Source organism: Chelmon rostratus, chromosome 7 (assembly GCF_017976325.1).
Source record: "Chelmon rostratus isolate fCheRos1 chromosome 7, fCheRos1.pri, whole genome shotgun sequence".
NCBI lineage: Eukaryota > Metazoa > Chordata > Actinopteri > Chaetodontiformes > Chaetodontidae > Chelmon > Chelmon rostratus.
In genome coordinates, this window is record NC_055664.1 from 6,053,902 (window position 1) to 6,081,574 (window position 27,673).

General features: G+C 43.4%; 1 protein-coding gene across 1 annotated transcript in view; it reads right to left on the reverse strand.

Moving 5' to 3' along the window:
• The window catches only part of LOC121609146 (calsyntenin-2-like), a 132,230-nt gene extending 105,943 nt beyond the window's left edge, over nucleotides 1–26,287 (reverse strand). The window contains exons 1-2 of the mRNA XM_041940707.1: nucleotides 26,284–26,287; nucleotides 26,070–26,192 (exon numbers count right to left, since the gene is read on the reverse strand). Of these exons, the coding sequence (XP_041796641.1) occupies nucleotides 26,070–26,192; nucleotides 26,284–26,287 (127 nt within the window). The remainder of the gene's footprint in view (nucleotides 1–26,069; nucleotides 26,193–26,283) is intronic.
• Between the last annotated feature and the right edge of the window lie 1,386 nt (nucleotides 26,288–27,673).

Genomic DNA, 27,673 nt, shown 5'->3' on the forward strand with positions numbered 1-27,673 from the left:
TGTTTTATGACCTCACGTAGTTCCCAACATAGCTTCAACCTGACAGCCTCGTGTGGGTGTGCAGGGCCTTTCAGTGTAGCTTGGTGCAAGAGTCATGCTGTCACTACGATAGCTAGCTAGCATCAGTATTAGCTCCTGCGGGCTTGCAGTCCAGATGTCGTCAAAATCCCCATCCACTGTGTTGCTGTTGCTCTTGTTTGTTACTTAATTTGCTTTTTTATTTTAAAAAATGTGCTCATTCTGAATTTAATGTCCCCTTGTTTGGTTTTGTTATCATGTCATCTAATGTCAGGCTCTTTGTGCTGCTTTTACCTGCTGATAGTTGTTCTTTTATAACTCAACGTTGCCATTTAAATACCTTCATTCTCAGACCATTAACTCTCCACTCAGTCGCACTTTTTGAAGGGTGAATGGAGGTTTCTGTAGGTGGCTATAGCTACCAAACCTGATACTGGGCTATATAAATAAAATTGACTTGATTAGACCAGTTTATGTCATATGTTTACTGGTGATGATTTAGCTCCTGAACAGAAATACCTGGTAAATAGACAGCTGATATTTCCTTTCCAGACTTCAAGACTTGAATTGACGTGTCCTTCAAGTTTGGGCAAAAGACAGCAAAAGGAGCCTTTGAAATGGGACACAGACCTTGAAACTCTTGCATCGTTTAGGTAAGGTGAGAACCTAAACGTCTTTTATATGATTAGATATAGATGCTGTTGACAATTATGTTACATCACACACAACATAATCCTTCTGTTGTCAGAGAATTTCATGCTTATTTTTCCATGACCGATAATCTGCTTTTCAGCGTTCATGCTCATCACAGAATATTGTGAGACTATGTTGAAGGCACAGAATGAAGAATAAATAAAGCCCTTTGTGCAGGCATTCAGCAGGCTGTAGATCTATCAAGTTAAGTTTGATTTTTATTAGAAGGGGCAGGGAGAGCTAGATGGCCCTTGGACATGAGGCTTAGAGGACTGACAAATTGACTCACTAAATGCCTGCTTTGAGCGATGGTACAATCTTGTGATCGACAGTCCACTAAAGCCTAAGTCACCCTGAGAACAGTAGCTTTGGCTCCCCTGCTGACAGCCCCCTGTGAAAGGCAGCAAAAGCCCTCCTAAAAGCCCTTCACTTTTACACTGAGATCTGTACACACATACAGTACAATACAAACTCACCCACGCATGTGCACATTCCCTCAAGAGCACAAAGTTAAAACTCTGAACATCTTGCCACTTCAAATCCTAGTCGGGATTTCCTGCTCAGCACTGCTCTAGTTCTTTTTTCTCTTGCCAAGGTCTTCTATACCTCAGTCTTCAAAAACAAATGCTGCTTTGTTGCCAGTGTAGCATCAAAAAAAAACACACGGAGGGTCACGACATGTTTTTTTGACACCAGTGCTTTTACTCATATGTGCTTCACGTTTCCTCTTTCATATCAAACTTTTTCAACTTGAAACTTTCGTTTCAGAGCCAACTTCCCTTTGAGGCTTGACAAATCATAGATATGCAAAATAATAACATGTTGACAGAAAAAAAAAACATTTAGTAATAACAGACCCAAGGCTTTGAATGGTAATTAAAATTTCCAAATAAGCATGGACTCTTATGATAATACAGCGTGTGTGTGTTTACGTTCATTTTCCTTTTGTTGTTGTTGTCACTGCAGTTCTTTGCCTTTTGCGTCTCGCTGGATTCAAAGCCTGTCATTGCTCACTCTGACGCCCTTGTACAATCATATCACCAGATTCTAATTACTATGGAGTCTTACGCAAATTTGTTTGCAGCTAAATGATGCTTTTCATCCAGAAAATTACCAAAATTCCTTACAGTGTTATTAGTGCTTTAGCACCACTCCCCAGGAAACCTTTCATTCTGCCTTGCCTTTATTGTTTTTATCCTCTCCCCCGGCAAATACATCCACGACAGATACGGTGCACAGTTGGTTTCCCAATCTTTGTGAAAGGCATGTCTATTTCAATCATCCTAAATAAGAGTGAACTCACACAAAAATCTTTGTATTCTAGATGGCAGTGCGTTATAATGCTATTTTGTATGAAATTATTAAATATAAAATAGTTTTATTTCACTGCAATAACCAATTAAATAAAAGCTGAAATTTAAGAGAGAATCCATTAACAAAAGTGATATAATTCAATATGTGCTCTTGACTGTGGTCTGTGTAAACCTGACAACGTTCCTCACAATAAAAAAAGGCCATTTTAAGGATATGAAAGGATGTTCTGATAATTTGGGTTGGACTAATGTGTTGTCTCATCTTGATGGCCAGCAGGGGCCTGGTTTGATTAATTAATTAAATTAAAAGTGGATAATGTTCATGTCATGGATGCAAGTCACAATAAATACTCAGTTTTGTTTTGCTCTAAATTAATTTATGCTTTACAGATATTTTGCCTGCTTTTTGCTTGCTATGTTTAGCTTGTATTTATCTGGCCTAAAACCATTCATCACCTTAAATAAAATTGTTTTATGCACAAGTAATGCAAATAGAAATGCATCTGAAGGGGTGTTGTTGAACCAAATCAAAAATAAGACAATGGCAAATGAGAGAATTCACAGGTTTTGCATTTGCGGTAGGATGAAGATAACAGCTCTCAGAGGCTTGAGAATACACAAAGGGAAGAAAAAGTGTTCCTGCAATGCCGAGGCAGATGAAACAAGAAGGCCACAAAGCCATGTCGAGCACCACAACCCTTTGAGCCCATTGTGCTCACACTCCATCAGAACAGTTCAACATCAACACCTTAGTGAACTTCAAAGCAGCAGAAAGGACCTCAGCAACTAGCGATGGAAGGAAGGAGATCTTGTGGCCAAAGGCAAAAGACTGAGAGACTGGAGAATGTTGGACAGTGATCTGGTATTCATCCTGAAGAACTGCATAGTGAATGTCTTTAGTGATATCGTCTATGATGAAAGCCTTAACAGATTTGGTCAAACTAGGAACAAGGAATGCTGTATAAGCCTAAAGCCAAGAGTACAAGGGAAAAGGAAATCCTTCATCTTGTGAGAAAGGAAGAGTGCAAGGCTTAAAAGGAGGCTGGGGAACATGAGAGGGAAGGTCTGAAAGTCTTATGGAATCAAGTCTAGGCCTGAATGTATTCCATATAAGCTCTACAAAAGATGCCCTCAAGTCCTGAAAGAACTAAGGAAAATGATAAGGGTGATCTGGAATCAAAAGAATGTTTCCTGTTGTAGAGCTGTGGCCATCCTATCTCCAAAAGCACAAGGTTCATCATCCACCACTCAATTCCAAAGCATCGCACTGCTGAGTGTAGGAATTATCTACTCTGTGTTTGCTGAGAGAATGACCAAGTTCCCGCTACAAAACAACTATAGCAACACAAGCTGCCAGAAAGCTGGAGTCATTGGCTTCTCAGGTTGTAAGGACCATGCAACTCTAATCTGAGGTCATATTCAGATGTGTCTGCCAAGAGAGACAAGAAGGACCTGCATAATGTCTTGCATGACTTGGAGAATGCAAGTTCTTGTCCTCCTCCATTCAATCTGTCAGCCAACGTTAGCGAGGCCGGTGGACAAAGTGGGAAGGCATTTTCCCAGGGCCTATGGGATGAAGGTGTCCTGTGGAAGAAGTGGCCAGGGCAAGATGGCTGAAGTAAATCTCCACCACATGTGTTGCTGCAAGTGCACCTTGGCTCAGGGTTGCTACAGGTGGTGGCATGACCAGGTGCTAAGGAAGCTGGCAGAGTCCACAAAGAGCATGAGAGTTTGGCAAATGAGAAGCCCCAATGTCACCAGAAGCAGCAGGTTGGGTTTGGAAAAGCTGGACAATCTGTGCAGAACTGCGCAACACAGAACAGAGCATCAGTCTTGTTCTCAGAAAGTGACTGGTCAATGACAGCAGACCTTGACAAGATTCCCCGTGTAATGGAAACAACTGACTATCTGATAGGGGGATTAAAGGGGTGAAACATCAATGAATGGCTCCCAGCTGAAGACCCTGTAGCTGGTATTCAGCAAGAGGAGACAGAAATGTCTGGCAGGTTTCAACATTAACCTGTTATCAAAATAAGGCCAATCTGCTGGTTTTTAAAGGTTTTTGGTTAAACCAGTAAGTGCCATAGCAAAATTAATGAATGTATCATTGGAAATACCTGGAGCTTGTTGACATAGTGACTACTTGCTGGGCTGATGTGATGACTTATGTAGCTGGGCAACTACCCACTAAGCCAGCCAGGCTAGCTGCCCATGTTCCAACGGCCACCAAAACACCAATGTCTGAAAAATTTCTGAAAAAACCTGCCCAATGCCCCTCTGACTGGCTACTGTTCCTTGCCTGGTTAGAATTCAATGTTTGGTTAGATGGCAAGGGTTAGAAAAAAAAATGTCAGAGGCAGCGTAGGGACAGGTCGTCTGGAACAATGGCATGGCACCAGCCTGCGCTAGACAGTCACAACAGCACTTGAAGCTAACAAGTGTGTTTGTTATCTTTGCTTGGTTGCTAACAGAACAATAAGTTTGTTTAAAAGATGTATTTGCACCCTCCCATCGCATCACTGTCTGCTATTCATTGCTGCTTTAGTGAAGGAGTTTATACTCAGATAGAGGAGGTTAAACAAAAGTAATGGTGCAACACAGTGAATAAGCTACATTGGCTTCTATCATTTTGGACTCTGTGATTCTCTGTTCCCTCAAAGGTCAGCAGACAACTTGCTATTTGTAAAAAGTCTGAATTAACCCATAGATTTACTCTGCCCCTGTGAGCAAATCCATTAATCACTGGTCTAACCGGGCTTTCAAACCTGCTGTGCTGTTTGGCCTGCGTGAGTTTTTTTTAACGATTGCTGCTGCTTTTCCAGATCTCAGAAGTTCTTAGAAATAAAACATTTGTTGTAAGTAACCAGAATTTCCCTTCAACAGAAGCAAAGTTATACAAAGCTTTTGCTCTGGCCTGATTGTTTTACTGTGTGTACTCTACTGGTCTCGAATTCAGAACCTTTTCCTCTCTAAAACTCACTAGCTGACATCCAAACCCTGAAATCTGTTACTCACGCCATTCGACCCACAATGGCACCCATGTCTTTTATAATCTACAGAGCACAAGTGGGAGGTAGTTTTATCATTAGTACTGCAGGCACTTTTCTGACTGCTCTCTCTCTCTGTTGTTAGTCCAGCTTTGTCCACGCTTGCCAGCTGCTGGCTCAGCTCCAGGCTACCTGTCACAGGGTCAACTCAGAGAGACGACCACTCACAGCCTGTAAAACACCGCTGATGGCTAAAACACTCACACCATCCATCATGCAGGTGCAAAGACTGTACTTATCCCCACGGGGCTTCACAGACAGGCATGCACATCCACACACACATGCACACATAACACATACCTGCCTTCGAGCCATCGCTTAGTGGAAGTTATCGATTAGCCTCTGTAATTAACACATACTCCCCCAGGGAATAAATCAGTGCTTATAAATCACTTATTGTGGTGGTTTTGGTGGAGGAGGTGTGTAAATATGTGTGTGTGTGTGTACGTGTGTGCGTATGTACAAGTTATTGGGTCATTAAGGTTGAAAGAGTGATAGTGAGGCCTTGGGGTGAGCTGAGCTAAAAGTGCCCTGGTAGACATTATAAAACTGCTGCCGCACGACGATACTATGCTGGAGGCATCCACTGCAGGCTGACAGAGACATTTGAAGAGCACAACCCACAAAGACCAAAGTTCCCACAAGACACGAACATTAAAACAAAGGCAGAAAATCACCAAGTGAAAACACCAAGTTTCATAGCCAGGACTCAGTAACTGGAATAATAGGCTTAGAGCCTACACTGTACGATGCAGGCCATATAATCACAACTGTCCAAAAATCACTTAAGCCTACTGGTGGGTCGGATGGGCCGGGTGGGTCAAAGAGTCACCGAACACCCATTCACACCATGACTCATGTGGCTTCAACAACTCACACAATGGCCGAATGGTGTGAATGATCCTACAAGAGGATAAATGCCTGGGACTCATCTGGATGAGAGGCGAACCGTCTTTCAGAACCTCAAGCAAGTCCAGTTGCCTTTGCAAAGCACTGAGAAGAACCATGACCTGGATGGATTGTTCACAGACACTTACGGGCTGCTGCTAACGTACTTGTTGTAACGGAAGCCGTTGATGCTCTGTTCATAGTTTTGCTCTTCCATGCCCATGTTGCGCTGCTTACCTGAAAGCTCTGCTGTCACAGCCGCGTTCATTTGCTATCGTGGGCTCCACCACACCAGCTTGTGCAAATACAGCATTTCATAAGCCCCATCTCCACCCCCAGCATCCACCTGTGGGATCTGTGTCTCAGTTCCATGGGGAAAGTAATGAGCGTCATTCCCAAATCCCTGCTTTGCTTAGCTATGTGTTTTCTTGTAGAGAGAGATGAGGAAAAGAGCTAAGATGCCAAATATCAACTGCCTACATATTCTGCATTTACATAACAATTCATTCGAAGTGAGCTGGCAGACTGAGCTGCAGTTATTGAAACTCACCAATTTACGTTTTGCTCATTGTCGCCAACACTGCTATGATGAGAAGAGACATGATTTGATCTCATAACTGGCTGGATATGTCTGATATTACCCCAGTTGTGGTTCCCTTTGTGGTGTTTAGTGTCACCTTTACCTTAAAGTGATTCAGTATAGTCACTCAACTGTTGATTGCCACGAATTTTGGTACAGACGTTCATTTTCCCCAAAGAGTGAAGTGCAACAGTTACGATGACCCCTTGCCTTATGTAGCACCATCATTTGATAAATATATTCCCAATACTTTGTTTATGACCAAATACATGCAAAAACAATCAGCTTTAGCTGTAGTTTGCATTTAATGCTAATTAGGAAAAGTTTGCATGCTAACACGCTAAACTAAGATGGTGTTCATGGTAATCACTGGGCCTACCTGCTAAACATCAGCTTGTCATTGAGAGCATGTTAGCATGCCGATATTACAATTTAGCTCAAAGCACTGATCTGCCTACAGCCACACAGAGACATGAGAATTGCAATAATCCTTGTAGATTTGAAGGGTGAACACCAAAACAAAATGCTAGGTGGGTGGCAGAACACCCAGTCGCAAGGAAAGCCATGTGTCTCACTCCATTTTACGACCACCCTGAGTTGTTCCTGCTTTCTAATACTGACTGCCACGGAAACCCTCCTCTTCCTTTTAGCTCTAACAGGGAAGAAAAGAGCAGTGAAGAAACTAAATCTTCAGTGGACAATTTAATTATACCCAATCCAGCTTTATTTTATTGCACATGCAGGAATCCAATTACCTTCTTAATTTAATCAGCCAAGCTTTTATTAGCCAATTCATATATTTTTTTGTCAAAGGGTTGTAACCTTGCTGTCTCCCTGCTTGTCTCTGACAGATTGGGAACTCAACCGAAAAGAAAGCATGGGGGCCCATATTTTTTGGTGGTGAGTTATAAAGGTCAAGTAGAAAATTGAGGCTGGGATAATATATGCCGTCATATTGCACTTCATTTCCACTTTGCCTAACCGTTCTCTATATTCCTAGACAGGTACTATTCTATTGATGGAATATATTTTGACAGACAGCATGGGAGCATCACTGGGATCTTCGTCCAAGGTCCTGATAAATAATGGCTGGGCTTGAGATTTTTCTTTATCTATTAATCTATTTGTCAGATGTTGTTGAATAGCCAGAGACGAAGAAGCTGCTTTGAATTACAACAGCGCACGTGCATGGCAAAGTATGACTGACCTTGGAAGGCTGGGGAAACAAAAAGTCTTGGTGCTGTGAGTATAAAAGTTGCTCGTCTAAAAACGCGCCTGAAAAATAGAAGCTGTCAGCCGTTTATTCAAGAGGTCTCATTGCAGGCCACAGAAATGGCGACTTTGGTCAAGCGCGGCTCTCTTGTGGCCGTGGAGTGACCTTTTCCTTTTATCATGTTACTTTTGTTTTAGGAATAAATAAACCACAGCTTCTTTTGTTCATTCCCCTCTGTTTGTCCAGAGGGCATTTAGTTTGAATTTGCAGAGGCTCTGACAAGAACAGATACAGATGTTTTACGTCTGGATTTATCTGGCTCGATATTTTGTGACTGAGCGTGGGGTCAGGTCAAGTTTAGGTCCAGTTCCCCAGTAGACATAATAATCGTTAATGAAGAATGTATGAGTCGAAAAGTGTCTTATAATCCCACTACAGGTAACTTCTGCAATAAAAGTTAAAAAATGAATATGAATCATTGTGAGAAATGCATTAACGTATCAGCTAGTAAATAAAATCAGTAAAAGCAGCATTATAATATTCTAAAGACTGAGGTTATCTGCTTCTTCCTGTGCCATGCTGTGTCTCTGTGCCCTGTCTCTACAGGTACCAGCTTCTCCCTCCTGCAATGGGTGGTCAACCATACAGTGGCATGCAAAGGTTTGGGCAAAAGTTCTGTTACAGTGAATAATTAAGTGCGTAGAAGATGGACTGATCTCCAAAAGACATAAAGTTAAAGATGAAACATCCTCTTTTTATTAGTGAATTATTCTTGTTTTGTACTGAAAGTTTGGACAGCCCAAGAGATTTGAGCTTTTACCAAGACTTCAGACCTTAATTAGCTCAACAGTGTGATGGATTGTACACAGTCATCATTAGGATAGGCCAGGTGATGCAAATTTCAAAGCTTTATATTCGGACTCCACAAACCTTGTCCCAACAATCAGCAGGCATGGGCTCCTCTGAGCAGCCGTCAGCACTCTGAAAATGAAAATAACGTATGCCCACAAAGCAGGAGAGGGGTGTAAGAAGACTGCAAAACGCTTCCACGTAGCCGTTTCCTCAGTTATGACTGAGTTATGACTAATGACTCAGTAAGTCATTAGTACTGAGAGTTAACAGGAATGATGGAAGTCAAGCTGAGGTCTGGAAGAACAAGAAAACTTTCCGAGGCAACTGCTCGTAGGAGTGCCAGGAAGTCAAATCAAAACACCGTTGGACTGTAAAAGACTTCCATGAAGACCATGGTGCACTGTTCTACTATGCACCACCGTCTTCATGGAAGTCCTGCGTCCTCACCACAAAATCCAGCATCAGACGTCTGCAAAGGGACATCCACACAAGCCTGAAGCTTTCTGGAAACAAGTAAAACTTTTGACATGTGTTTGGAGAAAAAAAGGGTGCAGAAGAAATCTTCAATAAAATGTTGAGAAATGTGTAATCTTAAATGTTATGCTTTTTGGAAACGCAAAAATGATTTGCTCAGCCTTTCACAGTAACAGAAATCTTGACCAGGGGTGGCCGAACTTCTTCGTGCTACGATCGGGGCAAGCGTGGGTCAGATTAGTCTCCGTGTCTGCATGCTTATTCTTCAGCTAGGTTTTTCTAGCAAGTTGGTTTTAAGTTATTAATAAATTCCTTAAATTGATTTTATACCAGTTTCCTTGCTTCCCTTTTAATTTATTGCTACTCCCCTCATCCCCTGGACTTTCTCAGGGACATAGCATGGGTTTCTTTATAAGACAGTCTGGACAAAAACAAGGACAAATGAAGAGGTGATGATTTCCACAGGAAAACAAATCCACTGTGTCAAACCTTAAATTGGAGGGAAACATAGCATAATCTCACAAACGTGGACTCCGTGTGATGCAGACCTGAAACCAAAATGCATGGCAGAGCGTCTAAGATGATTTATAAGGCAAACACACAGCTGCTGTCAGTGGAGTGACAATAGATCCTCGAGACGCAACCCAGAGCCGCTTTTGTTGATTGCTGCATTCCTTGGAGCTTTCTCAAGGCTAAATGAGCTATAGGATGAGTGAGGGTGGCAGAGCGCCCCACCGGAACAGCTCCATCCTTTAGCACTCTGATTGATCACATTACAGTTAATTAAATATTGGCAAATTGCTCTCATCCAAGGTTGGGCCATTAAAGTTTACACTCCAGCCACATTTATCACTTTCCATGTCTTTTATCACTGTTGCTTGTCGCTTTCCTGTGTGTCAAGTGGATGATGATAAACGCCCGAACCCTTCGCTTCTCTCACTTGTACATTTTATCCTCCTTATTCTTTTTTCTTTCTTTCTTTTTTTGGTTCAGCTTCTTACGCTTCCCACTGGCTTTTCATTTCAATGAATCATGACAGCTCCAATGAAGGAGTGAGCCGCACTGAGTCTTTTCCATATTCCTCGGTTTGTGTGTAACCGTCAGTATCTCAAAAGGGATCAGGCAAGGGGAAAATGACAGGGAAGAGCTAGGAGCATGAAAATGACACTATCGGGCAACAGCAGAAGTAAAACACAATTGTTCAGCTGTCAGCTAAGGTGCTACCATAATAAACTACAATAATGCTGATGGGCAGGGTTATGTTGCATGTCTGACACACATATGGTATAAAGATGGCTCTCATCCTCACTGACAATGTATGAGCATTCCCCCCTCCTATTTTCAGCCATTGGTCTCTTCCAGAAATCCCTTAGGTCTCACATAAGGGTGGCGGTAGAGACAGAGTTAGCAGATAGGGATGGACACAAATTGTTGTCCACTTGGGTATGGTTGCAGAGTGATTCATTACTAATGTATTCAGTTTACAGGCCTGAGGGGAAGTGAAGACAGCATATCACCTCTGATAAGGCACAAGGCGCTGCTTGAAAACGAGCCGTCCTTTTTATTTGGTAAGAGCTGAGAGGTAGAGAGGGGTCTGGGCCGTAAAGCCCGAGCCTGTGATTAAATGCACAAGATAAAATCCTCAGACACTTGACGATTACTTATCAAGTGCCGGCCACCCCTATAAATGAGTCTGATTAAGGCTGCAACGTGGTTTTGCATAGTGACACGGAGACAGGGTTTCTGGGGAAGCGTAGCTCACACAGGCTGCCAAAGCGGCCGATATGGATGCCTTCAAAATCTGAACTAAACATTTATCTGCGGTCTTGTTTGTGGACTAATTGGTTGAGCGAGGAGGAGGGTAAGTGTATGTCAGTATGTCTGCACACAATGTTACAAAGCATGTGACAGGCTTCTCTTCTGTTTTGCCGAACCTGAGGTTTGAGGGTGTGTAAAATGAACTAAATCATATCAGAAAGCAAATGTGTTTACACCTGCTCCGAAAATGCCACATCTGAAGGCAGTGCAAAAGACTGCACAGAGAGGGACGAGACACAATGAATGCTTGGTCACTACACTATCTTTTGACATGTTTGTCCAGTTTGTCCCTCTGTTGAGGCGTCAAGGCATGGCGTCACATGAAAAAACTTTGGGTTGAGTTGAAGCTCCTCCTCTATGCCCCCACTTCCCACCTCTTTAAGTGAGTGTTTGTCTTTCATATGTTAATGCATGTCACACTGGCACAAATTCAGAAACAGCCTTCAATAAAATTAAAGATGGTCTATATCATCCCAGTGCCAGGTCAGGCTTTTAACTGTGGCCGCTTTGAGATGAAGCTCGCCAAGATATTGCTAAGTATCATCACAGAGGACCTGACCTGGCTGTGATAACATTAGTGGATGGCGTAGCCTTTTAGCGACAGTCCAGAGTGACAACTGGGTTAATAGTGTCATATGTCTTTATACTGACCGCCGAGTTGGCTGCGTGCCACAGAGACATGTTGCTGTACAAAAGAGACGCTGCAGATTACTCAGCACTTCTTCACTAAAGGTTGCCTGTCCTGTGTTCAAATAAAAAAAACAAGGCAGAGGAGAGAGCATTATATTTCTACTGAGCACGGATCCTGTCAGTCAGCCGTCCGTGGAGAAACTGAAATGTCTGCTGATGATGTTTTTGAAGCGTCTTCAATAAGCCTCATTTGTAGCTATGCAGGAAATATCTCAATGCCATTCAGCATAAGAAATAAGGAACAACATTACAAAACAACAGACTGGAACACAAAAATGTTCTCACTCCCAAATCGGCACATACGTACGCATGTACCCTTTAGCATCATTTTTGAATGTGCAGGGCAGTCCAATAGACTTCTAAAGACAGCCGGTTCATGATTTCGTCCAAATCATGGAGTGTAAAGAGCGGGAAAAGTCCACCAATGGCCGGAAGCTGGGATGGTTAAATGACGAGTGGTTACAGTATGATTAGGGTTTGAAAACCAAAACGCATAGTTATGGTGAGTGGAGGAATGTTAACAAAAGTTTAGGATCAGGGTTAGACGTGCCACACGCCCATCCACCTCACACCCTTACCTTCTGCACTGCAGGACAAAAAAGTCAGCGCTGCCATCACCAGGGGTGTGCCAGTGGCTGCACAGGCATTGAGGATCTTAAAAGCCCCACAATTCAGTTTTCTCATGATGTTACATGACAAAAAAAATAAATAAATAAAATCAGGTGACTGACTGTTCCTTCCTTGATTAAGGTCCCAGATCATTGTGCCCTCACTCCAGAGTAAGTCCATATAATACACTACTTTAACTGCTGCTCTCCAAACCAGTTTTACACAAATGCAGGAGTCTGGGAACATGTTTGGATCCATCTTTGATCTGACTTAACTGCATGAAACAGAAGATATTGATCTGCAAAGGCACTGCAACAGAGTGAGTGAAGAACTGAGCACGTACGAATCTCAGGACATTTACACACAGGACCTGTTTCCAAGAGCTGAGCACACTCAGAGATATGAAGCCAAAGGAAACAACTGCAGTCCTCAAACCCCCCTTTCCTCAAAAGCAACAATTCCCAACTGACAGTGCAGCTTTTCGGTGTCAATCAAGAACTGTTTGTGTACATCAGTGCCTCAGGACAGACTGTGTGGACTCGCTATTCCATCCACGAGAAAGGATCGCGTCCAAGATGAATTGCGCAGGTCTTAATGCAGAATTTGCTGCCAAGAAAGCAAGAAAAGTGAGTTTCATATAATTAATTCCATTCAGCCTGGTGAGTCCATCTGACTTAATTTATACGACTTGACAGGATTTCTCATAGTACTGCCACATTCAAGCACGCCAACATAGCTGTCAGGAAACATGTTGTTTTCTTTGGCTTTAAGTGTGCTGCTTAAACACTGTACATAAGTTTGTGGGTTGAATGTGTTGTTGTTCAACTTGTGCATATGCTGTTGGACGTGCTAAATGCTACTTAAGGTGAGAACATCGGTGCTTCAGCTATGGGTAGTGTTGTTGTACAATTCACACCATGTTAACAAGAGGGGAGAAAACACACACACGCAGTTGCACTCATGCCTGACATTTGTAATCTTGATGTTTCCGTTCAGGAAAGATTAAGTGTTTTTGATGGTCAGTCGTGTTAACTTTTCGGCTTGTAGCTCCATTTGGCTTCTGGAGTTTGAAGCTAAAACACCCAAGAGCACAGGCGAGAGGACAAAGGGTCGGCTGATAAAATTATGGGCATGTGATGAAGCAGAAAATTGATGACGCCGGTGCCTCCGACGGGAACTGTCGCCTGGTCCCTTTTCCTTGCACTCTGCTTCACCTTTGATGCAGCAAACTTCAGCTACTCATGAGTCATTGTGGGCATAAATAACCTCTAGTGCAGAGGAGACAATGGTTTGCCACCGCATCTGTTTGTCTGTATCACGAAAGTTATGAACCGTGCCGTTCAAAGAGTAAGAGCGTGATTATGTCTTAAGCACTTTCCGAGCAGTAAAGCATTTTTCTCTCTTCAGGAATCCACATCGAAGAAATCTCATCCTTACACAAAATGGCATTCAGTAAATCTCTGCTTGTCATTTAACGCTCTGAGGCCGGCAACAATAGAACACTTCACGCAGTCAGATGCCATCCAGGTAGAGAGTTTTTGGAAACATGATTTAAATGCCTGCGGCTGGGCTCTGTTGCACAGATATAAAGGTGAGAAGCGAGGGCAAGCCGGTGTTGATGCAAAGATAAAGAGAGGCAGAGAGGAAAAGACAGAGAGAAATGTCTTATGTGGCCTGCATGTAGAGCCTGCAGTCATTCCTTGTAAGGCCTTGCTTCTGTCTCTCACCTGACATATACCTTTACTTGCGCTGTACCTCCTGTTGGTTGTGCCTCAGTGACGTGAGGCTAAAACCATACACAAGCCCCAGGCAAAGATGGGAAAACAGTGAGACAAATAAAATGGAAGAAGTTCACAGTCTGAGGCCGAAAAAAAAATCCACTTTTTCTCATGGTAATGGAGCATTTTACAACTATGACCCACTCCCATGCGGTCCATTTATCTGGAATGTTAAATTTTAACATCTGCTCGATGGTGTGTTCTTTAAACAAAGTGAAACCGCCAACGCCGTTTGGAAGCAAAAGGTGGAAAAGATGGAGGGATTGAGGAGGGAGGAAAGACAGAACGCCAAGACCTTAACTGGAACAGGGGATGAAAGTATTGGAAGAGAAAGAAAGCTGCGGACAATAAAGGACAGGCGAGCTGGGGAATGAGTACAGGCGATAAGTGTAATAATACTCCATGTAAGCTAATGAAAGCTGCTCTTTCTTCCTCACCCCCCACACATACTCCTCCGTGGTCTGCAGATCACTACTATCACCTCCTGCGTTGGTCCCCCATTTTATGCTCCAGCGGATGACAATAATTTCAGCCTCCCGATATGCAAATGTCCTTAATTGGACTGTCACAAGTTCCCAGGCATCGTCAACTTTACAAAATGACTGAGGCTGGGAGCAGATTGGATTTTGGTGGCCAATCTTGTACACTTAATTTTCAGTAATTTTGCAAGCGTCTCACCGCAAGGTCCTGTGACATGCCACTTACAAGACTATCTATACCAGCTGGAAGAGGTACAAAAAAAACTAAATAACATGACTGTGTCGCGTCGTTTTCATTCCCTCCCACATCTCTCTTTCTCGCTCCATACCCAATTACTCCCATCTCAGCCAGACCCTTCAATACTCATGTGACTCATCTTGTTTGTACCTTTTAAAACCTCTATGACAATGAGGTGGGAGCCAGCAATTCCCCCCCTGCCACCCCCCGAGGCTCCTCTTGTCCCCATTCTGTCAGATAACTATATTTTGTTCTGCACTCAAAACTCTACCGTGTTTAGGAGAATGTGTTTTTTTTTGCATGGCGCAAATTTAATGGCTTTGTTTTTAAGGATTGCAAGCACTCACGCAATACACCCGTATCCCACACGACACCAGTTACGAGGGATTGTTAAATCACATGTCCCCTTTTTCAATTTATTACAATTTCTTCAATCTCTATCCTAATAGTGTTTTCATTTCTTCAGCAGTCGCTTTTCTCCTTGTGTGCCCGGCCTCCACCTCCACCCACTCGCCCAACCTTCCCTCTGTTAATTGAGTCTTTGATTTACATGCGAGCGAGCATGTGGAAAAGATATTAGCCGTTATGACACGTAAAGAAAAGAAGATAAAACACTGTTGAGGCGATATGAGGCCGAGTCTGATGAGACTGAAGTGGGCTTCTGACGGCGAGCATCACAGCATCTCCCCGACATAGACGGGGACGCATAAAGCTCACTTTGAAAAACAAGTGCTATCCACTCAATGTGAAAGAATAGTGGAAAGGGAGCGGATGATTTCTGCGGCGATGTGGCCGTGGGGTGATTAAGGCCGCGAGACGTTTGGTGGAATGATGTTCTAATAACCTCTGCGCTCTGAAATACAGAGCTCGAGGGCCGCGGCCATCCAGGAATTAACTATGCGGATGTGGGTGGGGGATTAAAGCTCCGGCTGTCTGTTATGTTTCTATCAAAAGGAGATTTTCCTTTAATTCACATGTTCATTTCTCCATGCACTCCTGGGTGATGTTTCATAACACACGTTCACTGCTTTTTTTATTCAGTGTTACAGACAATTCCTTGTCCTTGTGCGAGGACTGTGCCCATTAAATAAAAATCCATAGCGAGTGAAAGAGCGTTAATAAGTTAGCGGCAAAGGTAAGCGAAGGAGGGGAGCGCAGTGACGAGCCGATCGTCAGCGCTCCAGCACCCACGGGGAAGGCCGATCAAAAGGATAAATGAATCAATAAAACTGCATCTGTTTGTGTGTATGTTGGGTGATGAATGCCAAGGAATGGCATTCATGTGTTGTGAATGTGGCTAATGTTAATACTGCCCCCTGAAGACTGTGTGCTCGTATGGTGTAGCCTGTCCTAATTTGTAGCCGATGCAGTTGCGGTTTGTGTCTGACAGACGACGGTAGCCTGCAGCACATTAAATAGTAAAGCAAGTGCAGTTTAAGTGATTTTGTGACAATCATCACTTCGGCACTTATGGAGAGTGACTGTGCGTCGCTACACTGAATGCTTTGAGTTCACCACAGTCCAACAGCAAAATTGACAGCCTACGTGTGTGTTTGGGTCTAAACGGATCCGACCGAGCTTTTTCATGAAGTTGTTTACAGAGCGGTGCGCCTCATAGTCCTCCCTTCTGCGTCATCAAATAAAATCTGCTGTTTTCACTGTGATCCGCACACACACTGTGGCTAAAGCGTGAGTGCGTCCGCTGGATATCTCTCCAGCCCCGAAGAGGAGGAAAAAGTAGGTGATGGAATGATGACAGAAAGGGAAAGAAAGGGGTGGGGTGGGGAGGGGGATTAAAGCAGAGAGGAGGCTGTCAAATTTCAAAGAGAAAGGGAGGTCCTCTTCAGAAAACAGACAGAAAGAGGACTGAAAGTTAGATGGGATGATTTGGAGATAGGACGGGGAGCCAGATCAGAGATTTTGCAATGAAAAGTATTGAAGGGTAGACAGGATGAACCTCGAAATTTAAGTTGTATATCAAAAGCAGTGTCAAAGTCTTTGAAGCGCAGCAGTGATGTACTGGCAAGTGATGAATGTGATATTGACAAACTGCTAAAACACGGATTCCTCTCATGGAGTGCCGCTTCGAGAGTTGAACTTCAGTGGGAAGTGCTTCAAACAACATCCTTCTTTCTATCAGACTGTGACGACGCAGAGCAGACTTCAGCTTCTCTCCCTTCTATGTTTGCCTCCCAGGAGGAGTGCTCATGGCAGGTTGCTGACACTTTAATTGGAGGCCTTGAGGCTTGAATGCTAATTGTCAACAAGTACGCCGATGGCAAATATACAATATGATAACATATAATGACATATATATGTGTGTGTGTGTGTGTTTGTGTACAGAGAGAGAGGTGTCAACAGCTTCAACGGTGATCTCTGCACACTGTGCTACTCACACCTCCTCATCAGTGACAGACGTAGTGAAACACTTTGAACCACGTGGTCGGCTGGCTTTAATGGGCCCGCTTCCACGAAAATGACAGTCTGCATTGAAGGAATTGTATCCTACAACTGCTCAGAGCCACAGTGTGCCTTGCCTCCCCTAAAATCAAGGGAAGGATCAAAACAAAAATAAAATGAAGCTGCTGTCTTTCATCTAGTGAACTAAATGATGTTGGCCATAGATGGTTTGTTGGTTATCAAAGGCTGATATGAAAGGATAGCTTGGATTGTGACTTTTTGCTGTTCAAAAACACCAACAAAGTAACAAGTCAAGCAACATTCGCTGTAGCATCATTTTCCAGCCCTGTACATTGTAGCTGAACAGCAGCTAACGGCTGTGTATAGTCAGATTTCTTACGTTGTTCTTTTAAGCAAATTCCATTAATATATCATCGCCTTAATCATCGTTTTGCATGAAACTGGAACATGAGCTGTTAACAGGATCAATTATATCTGATATTGTGACGAGCAGTTTGTTATTTTACAGCTCAGCAGTTGCAACTTAATTCACCTCTGAATATAGCAATCATTATTTTTATCATAATGAAAGAGCCATATCAAGTATCCAAATCATCGCTAAATGTGGGATAAAAAATCTAATTTGTTTCCAGTCTCACATAGCATCACTAATGAAATGAGTCTAATATAATGTGTCTAATATCAATTCTAATATCGCGTCATATCTTTTTTATTGCTATTCTGTGATGTTATTGTAGCTGCTTGGATGGAGCAGTGATAATAGCAGAATTTCAGAATCAACAGAAACAAGTGTACCCACTTCAGATGTGGAACGCGCGACACAGGAGGACAATGTCTCACAAATCCCTTTCTGATTTCGACAGCAGTGAAAGCCTCAGTCTGAGAGCAACTACAGCAGTCAGGATGAGGAGATAGTTGACTAAAAATTCTGCTTAATGGCATTCAAGAGAACCTAAAACATGTCCATTTTCCTTTCCTTTTGAAAGAACAAAGGAGTGAGTCGCGGTGCTTGCTCCGCTTGCCCCCCTCTGCCAGTTCTGTAACTCATCAAAAGACAAAAAAGCTAAAAAGCCTGGAAAAAAAATCTCATTACAAAGACTATTTCCCTCATCTGTGTGGTTCAGTGAGGAAGCAGATTGCATTTCAGTACTTCATTAATAAATGAGTATGTGAACAATAGCAGAGTGATGGCTCCATTGTCTTGAAGCCAAAGTCTAAGGCACTTTGAATGCCAGAAGCAAGATAGTCATTATGCTGCCAGTGCTTTTCAGGTCCAAAGTCTGCAGAAACATTGCATGAATAACTGTATCTCTGAATAGCACTGTGCTTTAGTTTGACTTTATAGTTTGCTGTGTTAGCAGTTAAGTCCTTATCTTGGATATATATCCTGTCCTTTAATGGGTCTTCATGCATTATGTCAAAAATACATCGAATTAGATGGAAAAATGCTGCACCTGCTGTGGACGGTGTTGCGTCTCGGGGAGGATGAAAGGCGCCACTCCGAGCCCTGAACGCGCCGGAGCTGGATGAAATCTGACAGGTGGAAATTATTCGAGAAAAGATGGAAAAAAAAAAAAAAGAGTGTGATCGCACAGAAAGGGGGAAAGAAAGCGAGGGCTTGTTCCAGGTCAAAATACAAGCAAAATGACTAAAAGAGGAAGGAGGGGCTGAGCAGGGAGCCTGAGCAGAAAGCACAGGCGGATTAAAGCCATCTGACAGGCTTGTTGGGAAAAGGATTTTTTTTTTTTAGATCCTACCCTGTTTTTAGAGACTCTCTCGCCACAAAATGATTTCAATCTGTTACTTTTTAATCATGGTTTTAAGCAACAGCTTTGAAGTGGGGGCTTTTGAGGGACTTGACACAGCGGCACCTGCTGAAAAAAACTGTTGCCTTATTAAAAGCAGCCCCCTGGCCCCTCCAAATTGTAATTCAGCCCATGAAATGACCTTTAAAAGGCACAAAGGGTCTCTCATCAGAAAACTTCTTTAACTTCTTTAACATCTATATTTTTCTATCGCCATGCGCTTGGATAAAAGTGACTTGTAGTTTCCATTTATACAATCTGACAGAAGATGAGTTCATTTTAGATTCTGCATTAATGACATCACTACGGGGCTTTTGGCATAATGCATGACACTTTTCCTCATGGATATATGATGAAATTGTAGGACACTGAGCTTAAACTGACAGCTCAAATAAAGCAGGTAAGTCAGGAAGCTGCAGATACTGTATCTGAGGGTTCTTTTTCATTTTAAGACAAATTGTTTGATTCGCCCTGTCTGCGCGTGTATGCTTTAAGGCGAACATCAAAGCATTTTATAGAAATCCGTTATCTCTTTTACAAAGAGAGGCAGTGACTGCAGCCCCGACCTTTCTCCTCTCTAGTCATGATGCCATTTATCTCACTTCCACACATTTATCCCATCTCCGAGTCACAAAACATATTCCACCTTTCCAAAAAACCCTTCCCATTCCTCTCTTGCTAATAAACACATCGCAGTGTTAATGCTCCTACACCTACACACCGTGCTGAACTCACTGCTGCCGCGCTAATGAGATACTTCTCATAATTAGCTTGAGATCTGTTTCCCAATCAGACAGACAGCGAGGGGCTAATTAATCACAAAACACTTGCCAGCCTGTACATTTACTCATATCTATTTACCTTGCTTTATGGCACAAAATGGGAACTTGGTATCAAATGCTGTTTTCGGAGCAACGCTAAGCTGTTGGACGAAGAAAGCCAAGGTCGGAGATAATGGATGTTTATTAGCGCCTTGAGAGCTACAGTTTGTTAGTGCAGCAAAATCAGGATTCAGAGACGCTGTTTGTTCAGACATCAGATGAGACAGCAGGAGCACACTGATTCCTGCTGTCAGTCCGACTTCTTATTTGCAGCGAATGATTGCAGAACACGGGCAGACAAAAAAAAAAAAAGCAAGTTGTCGTTTATTCGGAGTTTGAGAAAAGCATTTGACACATCAGAGCAAACATAGGGTGAAACACATCATTTATGCAGAGTGTGTGTGTGTGTGTGTGTGTGTGTGTGTGTGGCAGACTGAGGTCTTGTGCACCTGTCTAAACTGCCAGTGCTGTCTGACTGAGCAGAGTATGCATACGCGGGTCACTGGTGAGGCATTAGCTTGGTGTTCAAGCAAAAGCTGCGGGGCTCCGGGGAGCACTGAAAGTGAAGGATTGACACACAAACGCACGTACTTTTCCTTGTGGCATGGCATCCACGTCGCAAGATGACGCGTGGGCGTTGGTGTCTGTGTGTGCTGACAATAGAAAAGCAGGGGTGACTGACAAGCAGCTAACTTGTGTTAAATAATGGCGCTCAGCACAGCTTCTGCCCCTTGAAATTGCTAACCCAGCACTATAGCAGCCCACTCAGTGCAGGGGTAGCAGTCTCCGAAAAAAGCCACTTCAACTTAATAACCTAATGGACCACTGAGTGAGTCTCACTTATTATCCACCACTATGAAGTTCAGAGTACACAGGGCCACTTGAAAAGGCAGCAAAGTGAATATTTCAGAATGTACTTTGCATTTTTACATCAATAATGTTTAGCCCCCGTTGTGAGCCGGTGACTTACAGTTAGCACAACGGGAGAACTTTGAATTCACAACTCATTGGTCGGAAATGCTGATCATTACATGCATTACTTTGGCAGGCGCTTTTGTCCAATTTTTTCACCCGGCAGTCTTGCTCAAGAACAGCATACTGTTAAATTCTATCTTCACCGCATTAAACCTGAGTAGAGTGATGCAGCCGTTCCATTAATCCCATCTCAGCTGATGCAAATGAATCCTCCAACGCTCGATCGTAGCGGCCGGCGATGCTGCCTCCCCCACCATCTCCTGCAGAGGAAGCGAGGGAGACGGGATGGACTCCAGGTGAAGCTTCTGATGAAGGTATGACTTCCCCTTGCCCCAGGTTATAAGCGCCTGTCTCCGGCCTGTCTTTCCCAGCACGGGGAGGTGATTGCTTTCCCTCGGGCGAGCTGGGTTTACCTGTGCGACAGAGTGAGCCCGTGTCACCTGCCCACCCATCCCTGCAGCTCCCGCGTCGAAAGCTGTAGCTCCACACCTCTCGGGATTCTCGGTGACTGCTCACGCCGTGGCTGACAAGACGTCTGCTAAATGAATCATCCAGTCGAAGAGGTTAGGCTTTGTGACGGAAAGCTGGCAGAGGAATATTGAACATGGCCCCCTCACCGAGCTCTGCTCTAAGGATTACACTTCTATCGGCTTGCCTGGAATTTCAGGCCCCTGTGGAGGACTAGCTGCTGTGTTTTCATGTTGTTTGTATTTTTGGATACCTTACCTCGTTGCCATAAAGTCCTAAATCATCAATCTGCTGCTAGATTTTCTGCTAGGTGTATTTTTTAATAGTCCTCTTATTATGTCTAATATCGATGTAGATTGTCGAGTACAATCTGTTAATGAGCGCTGCCTCTCAGTCCTGGAGTTGCTCCTGCTGAGACTGGACTGGCTGCTGTGCTCAGTTCCTCCCGCTGGACGAACAACAGTGTTAAACGTACCTGTTGCAGAGCTGAGACTCTGTGGATCTGCCCAGCTACATGAACACCAGCAGTTATTAAAAGAACTTTTACCGTGTGCTGTATCTAATAGTTGGCATATTCCGAAAATCTCGCTCGATGCCATCAGTAACACTGTCACTCCTGCTCCGCCAGCTGTTCCAGTTTTTTTTTCAAGTGCCACAACCGTCCCTCTGTTTTGGGAAGATGAATGATACAACATTATTCCCTCATTTCCCCCAGCAACACCTTGTCCCTCTCAGCCAACAATCCTGGATACTCTTCCTCCAGTTACAACTGGTTCTCTCACAAGAGCCACTTGACATTGTACCTAACTGCTCCGTTAAAAACGTAATTGGCACTATTGGTCATTGTGTGCACCCTATACTCAGTGACTCTGTGATATGTGGTTAGGTTATGTTCAACTACTTTTTATAGCTAAAGACCACCAGTTGTTCAGCCTGTTCAGTTTCAGTCTAGTTTTTTCTGGAATGTGAACAATAGCAGAGTGATTGCTCTATTATCTTGAAGCCAAAGCCACATATATCACAGAGATCAAAAAATCTCTTTTACAGAGACCAGGCCAAGGTAGCGGCCGTGCATCATCATATACAGCATGATGTAGTTGAAAGCCACAAATATATTTAAGAGTATTTGTAGTTTGCATCAAAAACACATTTGGATGCTGTTACAGCTATAAATAAGCTGTTGAACCTGCATTTACAGTCTGTTTGTCATTGGTGAACTTCACAGCGTTAGTTTGTGGGTGTTTTGACACTGCCCTGCCATGGATGAATTCACAAAAGCTTTTTTTTTTCAAAAGAGAATTATCCGTAGCCTATTAGATGTCTTCTTCCATTTCAGCCAATCACATGAGTGTCAGATGGACATCAAACAGCAGTCAACCTCAACATGGTGTCTGGTAAGTGATACCTCTCTTGAAGTGCATTATTGCTTGCTAGCTATATGATCCTCGGTCGTCGATTAGCATTATATAGCTAGCTTGTTAGGTAACACTAGTGTTAAATGCCACATCACTAACTTAGCAAGCATTCATAACGGAAACACTTTAATAATGCATGACAAGCGAGTTATCACTTACCTGTGGAGAGCAGGTACCAGACACCAGGCTGAGGTTGACCTCCAGGCAGCTGTTTGACCTCCCTTCTCTCTTCACCTTCGAATTCATAATTCTTTTTTCTCTTTTGCCTTTTATTGTGAAGTACTCTGTGACATCTGCTCTTGAAAGGTGCCATATGAAAAATCTTACTTACTTACAGGCAAGCTCGAAGTTAGAGTGAAAAGCTCTCGCGATAACTGAATTCAGAAAGATTGCTGGACGCAGCAAATCCAAATCGGGCGTTTGTAAAAGGGGTGTCAGACACTGTCTGAGAAGCATTTGAGAAGCACTTTGGTTGAAGCATAACGATGCCTTAAGTGTGTGTGGTCGGGCTGGTGGATTTGGTGTTTGTATATCAGGAGAGAACTACTATTCATTTTAGCTTTTTTGAAGCCATAACAATGAACTTTGGACAATCTTTACCAAGTGTTTTATTTGCTAAATCTTAACCAAACTTGACTATACTGAAGCTGCAATGCACAGATCTTGTAGAAATAAGTAACTTTAATAGTCATTGGCAATAAATGTTCAAAAACCTCACCATTAAAAGTAGTCTGAGGTTTTCCAGAATTGCCCTGTGACACATTACCGGTGACAGCGTTTCTTCTGTACCGCATGAGGCAGAGGCTTACCAAGCCGAAGCACCTCTGGTATCTTTCACTTTTTCCAACTACATCACTCGATTTATGGTTGTCACTGGGATGGAAAAACTCAAGTTGATGACTGACTGAGTTTGTGTAGGCACTTGTCAACTAATAAGTTGTGTGTAGTGACAGACTAGACAGAATCATGTGCTCCAGGACGGCTTTCTTCATACACATATGTAACTCGGTTCATGAATAAAAAATAGGCTTAGGTACAGCAGAAAGATGGTGTCAAAATGTGTTTCCTTGACGTTGTTATCTATAGCATCTTGCTGTTTGGATCACCTGCCTTTTTTTATTTATCTTCTTTGTTTCGTAGGGCGAGGCGCCGGCACTACGCCACACAAAGCCATGCATAAAACAGTGAGACTATCTATATGAGTGCTTTTCACTCTTCCTGACACGCTGTCTGTGTGATGTTGAAGCTTGTGAGCTGCTGTAAGCGCTGCAGTGATGGCTGATGCCGGTCCCAGCCAGCTTTCAGGCACAGCAGTACCACTTTTCCTGTTGTTCCAGACCAGTGAGTGTGGTGACTGCTGCAACCTGCTCAGCAGTCTGACAGGATTACTGGAAAGGTTTGGAGTGATGTAAAAGACGAGCTTATTGGTACTTTCCTATTGATTCAAAGTGAATCACGAGGGGAAGCGCAGACATTTTTAAATAGCATCTATAATCAACATCTATTTCAAATTAAAACATCTGCTGGGTATATGTACGGTATATATATATATATGTAGTAACTGCATTGCTTTGCAGTGTGTACAGTGTGTCACACACAGTGCGAATGAAGCAGGTGGTGATTTCATTTTAGCGTTCTTGCCATCAGTTCAGCAGCATGACCGGTCAGACATTTTGTGTCTGTCTCTTAGATGTACTGTAATTAAAACCTGACTGGCTCAGGCTTAACCCCTACTTGTGCACCGCCCTGCCACTCTGCCCCAGCAGTTTGGTGGAAAAACTCATTAACTGTCGCCCCCCTTGAACTGTGTCTGCCTGGTGGACAGCGCTGCTTTAAGAGGTGGAGACAAGAGGGTGACTGCTGTATTTTGTGTGTGTGTGTGTGTGTGTGTGTGTGTGTGTGTGTGTGTGTGTGTGTGTGTGTGTGTGTGTGTGTGTGTTTCTCTTGGGGTTTTTTGGGATACCTTAAAGGTACACATGGAGGGAGGTGAGGTACAAAAAAAAATGCAGGAAGTGGTGATGAGAGCAACACATCTTCATCAGCATACCTAAACGACTGAATAGTCGTATGTCAATAGACATTTCCAAAACAACATATATCACCCTTAGAGAGCAGCAGCGACTGGCGTGCTGGACCTTCATCCTCACAAGGGTAACGTTGTAAAATGGTCAGCTTGCTTTGGTTTAGGCACCAAAACTACTTGATAAGGGTTAGGAAAAGATAATGGATAAAAATAAGTACATTACTATGAGGTATGTGATGTAGCTGAAGTACATCGTGTAAGTTAAAATCAGCCAACATTGACTTTCGGTTTCACATGGGACACAAGCAGCTCTTTACAATACGTCACCTGACTTCTGTCATAACTACTACCTACTACAACCGGCTTATAGAGACGACCTATACAGTCATTTTTCTGCCGCGCAACGGCTGGATGAGAGGAAACAAGCGAGTGGCAGGAGAGGAATGAGAACTGATAGAAATAGCAGGGAAAAGAGACTGGCAATGTTAATGTACTTGTTTATCAATAATTTAGTGAGAAATCTCTCTCAGTAGCATCACTTATGAAATCCAGGAATAACCATGTGCTCTGCCCACTGCGTGTGTGGGTGTGTGTGCACGTGCTTGCACTTTGTTGTTGTGTGGCTGTCAGTCTGTCGAGAGCCAGAGGACATATGCTGGTCAGCCAGCTACCCTCCCTACTGTCTCATCACTCTCCCTCTTTCTCCCTGTAGGGTGGCCATTACAGTGAGCCCCCTCAGGCCATGCCACGGCACACACACACACACACACAGAAGCAAACAATGAAAACATTTTTTAGTAAGCTTACACACACACACACACAGTCCCTCTTCATCCATCCATCCAACTCAGCTTGAGGGCCTCAGTGAGTGGGTTCCAGCCCCGTGCAGCAGCCCCATGCTGCGGCCTTGGCCACATTAGCGGCCTGGCGGGAGATAGGCTGGAGGGCTCGCCAACTGCCTCCAGCTAACGTCCTCCCACAAGAGCTGGCACCCTTCAGACGAGCTGGAATGGTCACAAAGTGGGAAGAATCTAATCCGGTTTGACTCATTTTTTTTGCGGTGTCCTCAGCCACCATGGGGCTGATTTGGGCCACTTTCCACTTTAAATAAATATGAAATATGAGTCCTGTATGTGCTGTGTACGTAGTGGGAATTATTGGATTAAATGGTTGCAGCACACAGCAGGGTTAACACTTAGAAAAAAACGCTGTGATGCAGCAGTTACATACAGTACATGAAGCCAATTTAAGTCCCTTCACAGTGATAACACATGACAGCTTTATATGGTTTATATCCTTAGTGTCAGTATATCCCCCAGCTATGCTTCCCTGCATGGATTAACACCTGAGTCATCGTTGACTGCCTCCATTTGCTCTGAGTGAGCCTGCCTTCACCCCTGTTGCTATGATCATCCTCCAGTTGACAGCCATTTCACTTAAATGTAGCATACCTGCATAGGGGATGGGGGCATCTTTGTCCAGGGCCACCAAAGGAGGATCTAGCAGAACAACGTCAGTGTTTTCAGTGATCACCCCATGGTACGACGTCTCAATCCACGGCTTGTGTTTATTCACTGTGGAGACAGGAAGCAAAGTGTGAGATGTAAGTGAAATACTTCTGCTGCAAGGTACGACAGAACAGTCAGTCTTAACATGCTGAGTTACTCATCTTGAATTTAGTTTCACCTGAACACGTGTTCACAGATAACAATTTAACTTCGACATGCACACGCATATAAATACAGTGAACCGCAGCACGTGCCCATGCACTCTTTATTCTGTTCTTGGCAAAGCTCCTCCAGACTCAGTTGCTGCAAGACATTCTCATTTTGCTAATCTCCCCTGCAACCGCTTTTCTTTCTTTTGTTCTTCTCTTACTTCAAACATTCCCTGCAGATTTCAAAGCGCAGTGCCATGCTTGATCAATGACCAGCGCTGTGCTGCCAGCAGAAAACTGTATCCAAGGCCAAGTCAAAATAAAGTTCATGAGCTGAGGGCCTGATTAAGGCCCATAATTGAGTAATGGTCCCCTGGGCCGTGTGGGGCACCGTGCCGACCGAATTGCCATTTGTTTACCATCTTATGGTCAAAAGAAGACAAGGAAAAAGGGATCCAGGAAAACAACTGGAGCCCTTAATTCCTTCTTAATGTTTTTTAGCTGGGCCAGAAAAAGCAACAAATTACATTTTGTCCACTTTGAGCTCAAGTTGGTGGATTGAAAATCACACAGAGCAAGGCTGTAATTTGAGGTCCCCTGAGAAAGATTGCTTAATAAAAACACATAATAATATGTGGTTTAATGGGGAATGAAGAGCATAAGCAATAATTACTCTCCATTCAGCGAAAAGAAAGTGGACTCTTTGTAAGTGCTCATCAAGCAATCACTGCAGACCAGTTCAATTATAGCAAAAGCTATTTGGCAATGGTAAAAAGTGTGTCCAAACAACACAGTGAATTCAAACCCTATAATGTGAGTACACAAAAGAAGGCTTTGTTCCTGTTGTGAAACTACACTTCATTTTATTTTCATCACTTACATAAAGTTTTTAAGTGATTACCTGTTTTCACTGTACTATATAGCACTCTATAGCAGCCAGGGGTATGTGGATTTGACTAAATACACACACACGCACGCACACACACACACATATATATAAGGATGTGTGTATGTTTGAAAATAACCATCCAAAAAGAATCATCCAATTTGTGTTATGGTGAAAATGCTAGTAGTTACATATTGTAACTCCAGTTTCTATGCATATTGTCACAGCCCTCTAGCAGCTGTCGTTGTAGGGTTTATCCCCGCATGCATGCACAATTGTGAAGCTTTTCTTTCCCATCACAGTACAATGTACAGTTGCCTGTCTCAGATCGTCATGTACAGTATATACCAGCTGTGTCAGCCCTGTGTGGAAAAGAGCAGACGAATGATATCACACTTGCTCCACACAGTATTGCCCCTGCAGAAAGGTGGGAGGCTGCTTACATAGTGTACTGATTGCTCATGCTGCGATGCCATCACACAGCCAGTGAGACAGACACTGCTTTGACACAG